Source organism: Muntiacus reevesi, chromosome 4 (genome assembly GCF_963930625.1).
Source record: "Muntiacus reevesi chromosome 4, mMunRee1.1, whole genome shotgun sequence".
In the NCBI taxonomy this organism is placed as follows: domain Eukaryota; kingdom Metazoa; phylum Chordata; class Mammalia; order Artiodactyla; family Cervidae; genus Muntiacus; species Muntiacus reevesi.
Genome location: NC_089252.1, coordinates 145,951,982 through 145,962,966, shown reverse-complemented (window position 1 = coordinate 145,962,966; position 10,985 = coordinate 145,951,982). Strand labels below are relative to the sequence as shown.

Genomic DNA, 10,985 nt, shown 5'->3' with positions numbered 1-10,985 from the left:
TTGCCTATCAAAAAATTTTTTTGCCTATCCAAAAGCCGATTTGGTTTTTCCAGAAACAAGTTGGACAAGGACGCTTAACTGCACGTGGCGGTGCATGTGCAGTGGTGCATCACTACATGCGTATGTTTTCACACATGCCACAGGAAAAAGGAAAAAAGAAATCTTTCCTCGATTGTCCCGGCCACTCCCGGCCCCTTGCTGGGGTGCCCACGCAGTCCCGCTTTCCCCAAGTGGCATCCCCCCAATCCTTTCCGGGCGCTTCTTTGGGGCTATATCACGCCGCCTGCAAGCGGGGAGGTCACACACGGGGCAGAAACATTACGGAAATGCGACCCTTGCGCCCACACCAATGGCCACACCTGCCGCAGTCCTGGGCGGCCCAAGCCTCGCGGTGCGGGTCGGATTCCTACCTGAGCTGGGCTTAAGGGCCGGCGGCGGGGAAGAGGGCAGCTCCAATCTGTAGGGGGCGCACAGTCCCCTCCAGAGGGTTGACTCCGAGAGAACCTACCTAGCTACCGGAGACGTCACTGCGCGACAGGCTGAGGATTGGCTGGTTTCCTCAAAGTCGGAGAGAAAATCGCCTTTTCTCTGGTGACTGAGTATCCTAAAAGTTCTGGTTCCAGAACTTGGGTCGCCAAAGACCCTGTCTTAGAGAAGAATGACTACAACCCCCAGAAATCAACGGGCCTCTCCGAGAGGAAGACTAGTCTGAGGATGCGTAGTAAAGGCGCCTGACCCGGAAGTCGGACGTTCAAAGGCGGCAACCAATCAGAGCTGCGACCGGCGCGGGCTCCCGCCTTCCTGTGCGGGGTTTTGCTGCGTCTGACGCGCCCGGCTCTACCCTCGTCGGGAGCCAAATTCTAGAGGGTAAGCGGGGCGAGGGGGAGGGAGAAAGGGCGGTGTTCGGCACCAATAGCGCCTCAGCGTTCAGTGTTGTTCCTGGGTCACTATCCTTACTAGTCTGGTCCCGGGTGCCGCTTTCGGCTACGCTCGGAGGTCGCGCAGGCTGGAGGCCTCGGTCGGACGGGAGGGAGCGGCAGCATCCAGGTACGCCCTGTATCAGGCCGAAGCCCGGGCCGCTGGTGTGCTGAGGCGCGCTCGCTGGGGCCGGCCTTTGCTTACCGCAGCCTCGCATGCCCAGTCTTCGGTGTCCTTGAGGTTTCCCGCGTGTCGTGCGTTGCTTCCTGCCCAGCATCCTCCTCGCGGCCGTAGGTTTCTGTCAGGCCTTGACTCCACCGCGCGTTTTGTCCTCCACGCTCTGACTTTAGTAACTCTGACCCTTTCTCATCTTGTAGTCCGCTGTTGCCTGAAATGCAGCTTTCCGGGGCACCCGTTCCTGTTTATCGATTAATTGACTCCACTCCTTTGTTGCTTTCAATTCCTGGGATGGTCTCCCCCTCCCTCTTCACTGACGTAAATCCTCCCAGTCCTTCTAACGACTGTTGCTCGCCCGTCTCCACCTTTCTGCTAACTTTTCTTCAGCCCTCACTTTGTGTCTGAAGTCTCAAAGTGCCTCTTCTGGTTACCGCTGTCTTCTACTTTGTCTAACAGAATTTGGGATGCACAGCTTATCCCCATCAAACCATAAACTCCTTTGGGACTGAAGCCACCTTCTCTGCAGCCTTCATACGTAGCCCGAGTGAAAGGTAGATAAGTGAGTAAATCTAAGCTGACGTGGATGGACCCATTTGAGGAAATGAGTTTTCCAGAGGAGAGAGATCTGAGCTTTGAGGTTCTCCCAAGTTCAGGGGGTCAGAAAAAGAAAAAAGAGCCACAATTTGAAAAGGTTTTTAATAGATAGATTACACCCCTGTGTCATTTTTTATTATAGTTCTTCTTCTTTTTTTTTTTTTTTTTCCTGAAACCAGTCTAACCCTGTAACAGACCCTTAACTTTATTGAGAAAGCTGATGCCCCATAGATGAGAAGGTTCTCCTGCTAACCTCAAAAATTTTCATTTTCAGGGTTAATCCTTCTACTTGAATTTCTAATTTCCTCTTTCTCTGGGCCATCCTAGACCTTATTCCATCCCACCCACCTCACTCAGTTTAGTGAGAAACTCACTCAGTTTCTTCTTTTCTTCTCTGGGAGTTGGTGATGGACAGGGAAGGCTGGCGTGCTGCAGTCTGTAGGGTTGCAAAGCTTAGGACCCGACTGAGTGACTGAATTGAACTTCTTCTCTGAAAACATTCAAATCTCCTTATCAATAAGCAAAACAAAACTAGAATTTACTTGACCTTGTGTTACCTTCACAAGCTGCTACTGTCATTACTATTCCCTTAACCAGCAAATCACAATATCGGTTCCTATCTTTGGGGTGAAAGGCGGTTATGATCCTTCTAATCATCTGTTTCTTTCTATCCTAGAAAAATGCATAGACATGTTGGGGTTCATGGGCCTTTTTCATTCTGGCCCAGTACACCCGAAAGATAAAGCATACCTCTGTTAGTGGCAGTGACTTGATCGAGCAGTGATTTTCAACCATCGTCGTGGTTAAATGAAAGAGCATTCCACATGTTTCTGGAATTTCCTGTTTTCCTTCCCTAATTGTTTTCTTTCTTCAAACTGGTGTTCCCTAGACTTCACTCTCTTTGGTTTTATCCTCTTAATTTGGTGTCACTTGATATTTCCATATGTATCTGTAGCCTAGCCTCTTTCCCAGGATTTGTTCCATATTTGCATATCCATGTGCCTGACAGACATCATCACGTGAATTTTGCATTAAGCATCTTAACTTGAACATGTCCAATTCATGATCTTGGCTGACTCTTCCTGCCACCAGCACCATACCCATACACACATATAGACACACCTGTTTCTTCTCTTATCTATTAACAGTATCCCACTCCATAAAGTTTCTTCAGTTGTTAACTTGCAGATACATCAATTTTGCCCTAGCCCATCCAGTTAATAAGCCTTGTTCTACTTCCAAAATAAACTCTGCATTGTGTTCTCCTTTTCTAAAAACTGCCCTGCTTTAGCACAGGGTCTGAAAAGAGTTTTTGTTAATTTGAAAATAGAAATCTCAGGTTAGATCAGACAGGAGAAGAGATTCTAGAAAATTCATCAGTAGATCTTCTATCACTCTTCTAGGCAAGATATAGCATCCTGTTTCCAGCCTTCTTCCTCCAGCTCTGAGAAGAGGTGGTCCTATAAGTGGTTAGCGTCTGGCCAGGGTAATGGGGGATAGGATGAGAAAGAATAAGTTAGGCGGAGCCTGAAGGCTGCCAAGTCTCTCTGCTGGGAGCTTATGACCTTAGTGTCCTGCTGTGTGTGTGTTTCTGTCTCACAGCTTGGAGGCCTTTCAAACTTCAAATAACCTGAAAACAGCCCTTTCTTATCTTGCCCCTGTGCCATTTGGTTTTCTTCCTCTGACCTTATTTAATGTTACTTTCAATAGCCACTTGGAATTATGATTCAAGGAAGCTGTGCCTCAGCTCAGTACTGGGATCCACCCTCAAGGACTGGCTCAGAGGCAGTGTTCAACTCATGGGACTGACTTTGAAAAGTAATTAGACATCTTGCCCTACTCGAGATCCCCTCAACCAGCTAATTCTGAACTTCTCTCCTTTCAAATTCTTTACTTTTAAGAAATCCATTCTCACTAACTGCAGTCAGATTTTTAATTCTCAAGCAGAGTCCCAGATTGAGGAACATTTCGTTCAAGATGAGAGATTCTCATTCTAAACTTTCTCTTGTTCCCTAGCTCAGAATATCCAGGGAACACTTAAATTAGAAGTAATTTATTTCAAGCAAATGTGAGTTAACAATTTACTGGGGCTTCAGTAAGTTTATTTTTAGCCCTTGGGATAGGTCCTTGGTTTTATGTTTGAGACTTAGAATTAATGCTGTAGAAGGTTTTGTCTAATTGAAACAATATAAACATACTATTGGCACTGTTTCAAGTATACTGTGGTTTAAACAGATGCTTGAAGACCAACCTGGGAACCTGAGCCATAAATAAGATGATTTTATGGGAAAACAAATTTTATATTGCCCAGAAGGCTCCTATTTGATCCTCCTTGAGAGAATAATACACTGCTAACATTTAATCTCTGGCTATTTCCATTAATTCCTTACTGGCCAGAAAAACTGATGTGTGCCTAAAGTAATGCACCAGTTAAGAACATTTCTAGGTGGTCTATACCAGTCACTTCATTCCATAAACATGGAGGGTCAAGTGTTAGCTGTGGTGTCATTCATATGCACCTGGTTGGAGCTGTGTTTCTGTACCTTCTATGCAGACTTCATTTGCCCTTTTGATTCTTAAGAGTTCCCGACAATATACTGAGTATGTGCTGTGCTTAGTCGCTCAGTCGTATCCGACTCTTTGTGACCCCATGGACTGTAACCCGTCAGGTTCCGCTGTCCATGGGGATTCTGCAGACAAGGATACTGCAGTGGACTGTCATGCCCTCCTCCACGGGATCTTCCCAACCCAGGGATTGAACCCAGGTCTCGAACCCAGGTCTCCCGCATTGCAGGCAGATTCTTTACCAGCTGAGCCACCAGGGAAGCCCAAGAAAACTGGAGTGAGTAGCCTATCCCTTCTCCAGGGGATCTTCCCAACCCAGGAATTGAACTGGGGTCTCCTGCATTGCAGGTGGATTCTTTACCAGCTACCACTCTGCATGTGAGTAGGAGCTATTCAGAATAGAGTGCTGCCAGATAAGCAGGGGAGGGGGCTGGGCAGATGAGGCCTTATCCTTGGGTCTAAATCCAGTCTGTCTTTATAGGGGACAACATGCCAACTGCTAAGCAACTAGCTGACATTGGCTACAAGACCTTCTCCACCTCCATGATGCTCCTCACTGTGTACGGGGGCTACCTCTGCAGTGTCCGAGCCTACCACTATTTCCAGCGGCGCAGCTCCCAGCGCCAGGCTGCAGAAGAACAGAAGACCTCAGGAGCCCTATAGAACTGGGGGCTTTTTTCCTTGAGCAGAGAGGCCTGAGGCATGCTGTGGAAAGACTGCATCTGCAATCATTTCTGAGTCAAGAGGACCAGGGCCTTAACTGGCTTTCAAACTCTGGAAAATGTCCATGTTTTCTCTGGTACAGCCAGTTTGGAGAGGCTATGGAATCAAAACAGGAATGGGAGGGTGAGGCACACCTATAGACATAAAATACTTTGCCATATCTGTGTCTTGGTGCTTTTGTTTACTTGAATAGGGTGTAGACCACAGAGGTGGGGCCTTGACTACCCATTTTCTAGTCACAGACTAGAGTTCCATATCTTGGGCTCTGCCTATTAAGTAGTTCTTGGAGTAGTAATCTCCTCTCATAACCTCAATGAAAAGACTGCCCCAGCACCTGTATAAATCCCCTGAGAAGACTCTGTAAAGACAAAGCTCTTTTTTGGTCAGGGGCCATTTCTGGACCACTTATTATGTCCAAGTAATGGGGTTCTCTGGTCAGCATGGCCACACGTGTCAAAGGAGGCAGAGGCCCTTGTTTAGTAGCTGTATCAAAATTGCATGAAGTAGAAGAGGGATAGTTCTTAAAATGTGAAGGGCTTTGGGCAGCCTGTAGTAATGCAGTCTATCTCCTTAGGGACAGCAGGTGTAAGCATCAGGGTTGATTTCTCTTCTTGCAAAGAGGATATGAAAGAACAGCATTTGAGGTAAAACCCAACTATGAAGAGAGACCATTTCATTTTGAGCTTTGAGGCTGGCTTGTTCATGTCATTCTCGGTAATTGCCCAAATAACTTCTGTGGATACCTGTCTTCTCTTTTGCTCTCGTGTACACACTGCTCTGACCTTTGTCTCCCTATTCCTAAACCTTTCACCTTAAAGCCCTGTTCCAGGATGTAAAAACTCAGCTTTCCTATATGTTTAGCCCCCTTCCTCTCATCCTCTCTTGACATGCTAATGCAGGACTCCACCACCTTCTCACTTGTTGTGCAGTAGGATCACAGTTCTCTTGGCTCCCCAGTGCCGTTTCCAAATAGTCCTTTCTGTGGAGCTTTCTTATATCCTCATTTTCACTGTTTTAAAACTTGAAGACTTTAACTCTTTGGAGTCCTCCTCTTTTCTTCCCTTCTGTTCTTTTTGGCCAAATCGGCTTCCCTGTTCAGCCTGTACCCACCCAATCCTCTTAATAGCGCCCCCGCCTCCAGCCTTACCCTCAGCCCCAGACCTTGTCCCATTAGTTACCTAGTTCACCCTCATCCTCCTTCTCAGTAGATAGCTTGCTTAAGTGGTAGTTCCTAATTTAAAAGACTGGTTTGATTGAATGGATGATTGAATATTAGTAATCATATTAATACTCTGGTACATGACAGTAAGTGTCAGCTATTCACACCTGCTGCTGACCTCCACACCTGCATTTTCCAGGCTGACCTTTTGAGCTTCAGATACAACCAGTTGCTTGCCATATCCACTCAAATCTATAGTCCTCTCTTACGTGACATGTCCACAACTAAGCATTCCTTCGTATCTCTAGGACCTACTCGTGTTTTTTCCCCCTTATTTTCACTATCATCTACGTCAGGAATATAGGGCTCTTGTTACATTATCCCCTGTATCCTACTGCCAACCAAGTAATTGTCTTACTAATTTTTTCCATTTAAACATCCATTTGGTCAGTTCTACCCTTGTCATTTCTTGCTTACACTTTTGCAGAAGACTTAGTTCACAGTTCCAATCTTGACCTCATCAGATTTGCTGCATTGTTATCTGATAATTAGATCTATACTGGCAACAAAGGGAGATCATGGCATTCTCCTGCTTCAGATCCCCTCTGAAGCTCAACCATAGACATCTGGTTAAGAATCGCTGACCTAGGGACTTCCCTGGTGGTCCAGTAGCTAAGACTCCATGCTCCCAATGCAGGGGGCCCAGGTTCAATCCCTGGTCAGGAAACTAGATCCTTTATGCTGCAACTAAAAATCCCACATGCTGCAACGGAGATTGAAGATCTTGCATGCCACAACTGAGACCCAGCGCAGCCAAGTGAGTGAAAGAATCCCTCACCTATATGGTCAAGTCCAAACTCCTTAGTATGGTGCATCCTCAAGTCCTTCAGATTTGACCCACCTTTATGTTCCTACCTCACCCTTTGTGTTCTAGCAACATCAACCCTCTTGTGTGGTTGCACGTTGTTTCTTGTCTCCATGCTTGTTCATGCTTTCTCTCTAAATGGAACCTCCTCTCCATCTTACTGTATCCTTTGTACAAAAGGTTTCTCTGACCCTTCACTCCCCCAGGCTGGGCCAAATATATATAGAAGACACCACTTTTTCTCTGAAAAAAAAAATCTTTAAAAGTATGGATAGCTAACACAATTTTGAAAAGAAACAAAGAAGATGGGTTGGGGCTACCAGATACCAAGACACTATAGAAAGCTAACAGTAATTAAGTGTTGTGGTATTGGTACAGGAGCAGACAAATAGACCAATGGCATAGAAAAATAAACTCATATATATGTGTGTGTGTGTGTGTGTGTATATATATATGAGAAATTGAATATGAGAGGATATATCACAAACCCTTGGGGAAACCCATAGTCTCTGTTATGGATACAAATATGGTTGTAAAAGTATAAAAAATGGATTGCGAGCACAATAGTAGTCATTATATTGGGGATGAGGTCCTGTGGAACAGGGTAGAGGCTGAAGGAGCCCTTATATATGGAAATTGTTTCCTCTATTCACAAAACTTTGAACACCAGATACATTTTTCCCACACCAATCAATGTTCCAACTCACCAGACACTGTCCTTAGTTCAATTCTGCCACTAAATTACCTGGAGTTAACACAGACACCACAGGTTAAGGACCTCAATCCCAGAAAACTACCCCCAACTTGAGATATTCACAAGTAGTGGGTCTCCAGATTACCCACTTTTGCCCGACAGCTATAGATCCATTCCCATGACTCCTGCTCAGGCTTGACAGTTTGCTATGATGGCTTATATAACTGAACTCAGAGAAACTATTATTACCAGTTTATTATAAAAGATACCACTCAGGAACAGGCAAATGGAAGAGATGCCTAGGGCACAGCACCCTATCAGGACCTCAGTGTGTTCAGTCCAGGAGCTCTCTGAACCCCACCATTAAAGAGTTTTAATGGAGGTTCCATTATATAAGCATGATTGAATCATTAGTCATCTAATGATTAAACTCTAGCAGCTCTCCCCTCCCAGGAGATCAGAAGAGTAGGGTTGAAAGTTCCAGCCTTCTAATCTGTCTTTGTTTCCTCTGGCAACCAGCTTCCATCCTGAAATGATTGAGGGGCTCACCACGAGTAATCTCAGCAAATAAAGACACATCACTTTGCAGATTCCCAAAGGTCTTAGAGGCTCTGTGCCAAGAACCTGGGACTAAGATTATATATTATATCACATCACAGGTCTCTTAATTTTTTCTTTTACAAATAAGATTTGAAGTAAGGCAAAATGTTAGAGGTATTAATTCTGGGAATTGGAAATATGAGAGCATGTAATATTATGTTTTTTTATTCCAGTTTCTCAAAAAGTTGAGGAGAGAAAAATACTTTTGATAGCTTCCTATTATTTACTACAGAGGTTCTCAGCAGAAGTGGCACCCGCCTCCCCCCAACACACACACACACACACACACACGACGAAGGTGAAAGTGTTCACACACGCACACGACAAAGGTGAAAGTGTTTTGACTGTTGCAGTGGTTGGAAAGCATCTCTGGCATTTGGTAGGTGGAGGCCAAGGATACTATACTTCTTACAGTGCCTGGGATAGTCTTGCACAAGAAACTGTCCCAAGTCCTACACAGCTATCAAATGTCCCCATAAATATTTAAATGAAAAAACAATTTATAATTAGCTGAGCATATAACCTCACACAAAGTATTTTTGGTACAGTTTTTGGTATATTCTGAATTCTCTAGGTATGCAACTACTGTATAAATGAAGGGGAGATTGTACAGTATTTGTTTTATTTAGAACTTTTGTTCACCATTTAAAAAAAGCATTTCACTGATGGCACAGCCTGTTCCTGGCATTTGGCTCTCTGACAAAACACAGCAGTATCAGTCTCCATTTGTAGCCCTTGTATTCATGGTGAATGTACAAAAGTGCAAGCATCTGAGTGCTAGTATAACTATGCCCAGTATTTATGTATGGAAATAATTTTATTATAAATTCTTTTTAAAAAGTATCCTTTATATTACTATAGGATATTATTCTGATTTTTAAAAATTTCATGTGCAGTAAGTTAAATGTTAACTGCATTTAAGGATAGTAAAGTGAGTGTTACAAATATTTGTTATACAAAGTAGATGGTTTAGAAATAATCCATTCATATTTGGTCGATATTTGCTATGGTACTGCAATAATGGTTCAATTTGTTTCAACTTGGCTAGGCTGGGGTGCCTAGTTGTTTTGTCAAACATCAATCTGGATGTTGCCATGAAGGTATTTTTTAGATGCAATGAACATATCAGCTGACTTGGAGTAAAGCACATTGTCCTCCATAATCTGGATGGGGCTCACCCAATCAGCTGAGGCCCTAAGAGCAAGGACAGAGTTCCTAAAGAAGGAATTCTGCATCAAGTCTGTAAGATATAAACCTTACCTGAGTTTCCAGCCTGTGGACCTTACCTCACCCAATCAGCTGAGGCCCTAGGAGCAAGGACAGAGTTCTTAAGAAGGAATTCTGCATCAAGTTTGTAGGATATACACCCTACTTGAGTTTCCAGCCTGTGGATCTTAGAATGTAACATCAACTCTCACCTGCATTTTCAGCCTGCTGGCCTGCTCTACAAATTTCAGGCTTACCAGTCCCTACAACTGTATTAGCCAGTTCCTTGAAATAAATCTTACTCTCCCTCTTATTCTCTCTCTAATGTATTAGTTTTGTTTCTCTGGAGAATTCTAATAGAGTAGCAATATATAGTATTTCAATATATATCTGTCCAGTCTGAGTTCCTGCCTAGGTTCAGTCCTCTCCGACCTCATTTTCACTTGGAGTACCTACTGTCTTTTCAAATACAGCTTGTCAAAACCTAAATTCAAGCAATTGTTTGGTATTTACTGAGCATGAACTGTATGTATTTAATGAAAAAGAATAAAAAAATAGACATATGCTGTCAAATTAAGATGAAGGAATATAATTAAGTTCATTGGTTATTACACTAAGTATCAATGGACTGAATTCTCTCATTTATAGACAAAAATCTAATAGATTTGGGCTAAAAAGGCAAATCCAAAATATATACAGTTTTCAATAAACATACTAGTAAAGAGAAGTTGAAAACAGATGGGTAAGACGTATCAGACAAATGCAAACCAAGGTAAAGCAATAGTGGTAAAATTAAGAAAAGTTAAAAAACACTAAATGGAATAAATAGATCATTTGGTAATATAAAAAGACATAAATTATAAAGGGATAGTTATCATAAAGTTGAAACTAAGAAACTAAAGGAAAAATTCTCAGGAATACAGGGAGAACAGGATAAAAATACAATTATAGTGAGAGTCTGTATTATACTTTGTTCAGAACTGAACAGCACTAGAGGAATAAAAACAGAAGAAATGAATAATACAAACAACACACCTGACACACAAGTAGGTGTATACATAATAAATATCGAATAGATTATTTTCTGTATCTATAGAATATTTATAAACAGTGATTATTTAACTACTCAAAATTTTTTAAAACAAATTTAAAAGTAGGAATTTTACAGATCGTGTTCTATCACATCCAATAAAATTATAAATAAATGATGACCTCAACTACTTGGAAATGAAATATTCCTGGGAAACCTTCAAATCAAAGAGAAAAAACAAAACTGAAGATTTTTACCTTCTTTAAAAGCAATAAAACAATATTTCATACAAAACTGTAGGATACAGCCCAAGGTCATGTCAGGAAACATGCCCTTAAATGCCTTTGCAAGGGGAAAAAAAAAAAAAAGGTAATGGGCTTTAAAAATAGAGACGAAAACCACTGGCTGCTAGGTCAAGGTCAGATTCCCTATCATGATATTTAAGACCTCTTTT

The 10,985-nt window shown here is 42.9% G+C and overlaps 1 protein-coding gene across 8 annotated transcripts; it reads left to right on the top strand.

Annotated features, from left to right (window-relative positions):
• The first annotated feature begins 409 nt into the window (after positions 1-409).
• Positions 410-5,137, top strand: COX14 (cytochrome c oxidase assembly factor COX14). Of its 8 annotated transcripts, XM_065934449.1 has the most exons (4): positions 882-1,047; positions 1,552-1,646; positions 4,359-4,531; positions 4,736-5,137. In XM_065934449.1, exon 4 carries the CDS (start codon positions 4,744-4,746, stop codon positions 4,915-4,917), a length of 174 nt encoding a protein of 57 aa, XP_065790521.1. In that variant the 5' UTR covers positions 882-1,047; positions 1,552-1,646; positions 4,359-4,531; positions 4,736-4,743; the 3' UTR covers positions 4,918-5,137. The 8 variants fall into 8 exon arrangements, with proteins under 8 accessions (XP_065790522.1, XP_065790518.1, XP_065790516.1 ...); XM_065934446.1 differs by lacking the exons at positions 1,552-1,646; positions 4,359-4,531 and adding an exon at positions 578-867 and having other exon boundaries at positions 961-1,047; XM_065934444.1 differs by lacking the exons at positions 882-1,047; positions 1,552-1,646; positions 4,359-4,531 and adding exons at positions 849-867; positions 3,400-3,507.
• Positions 5,138-10,985: the final 5,848 nt, after the last annotated feature.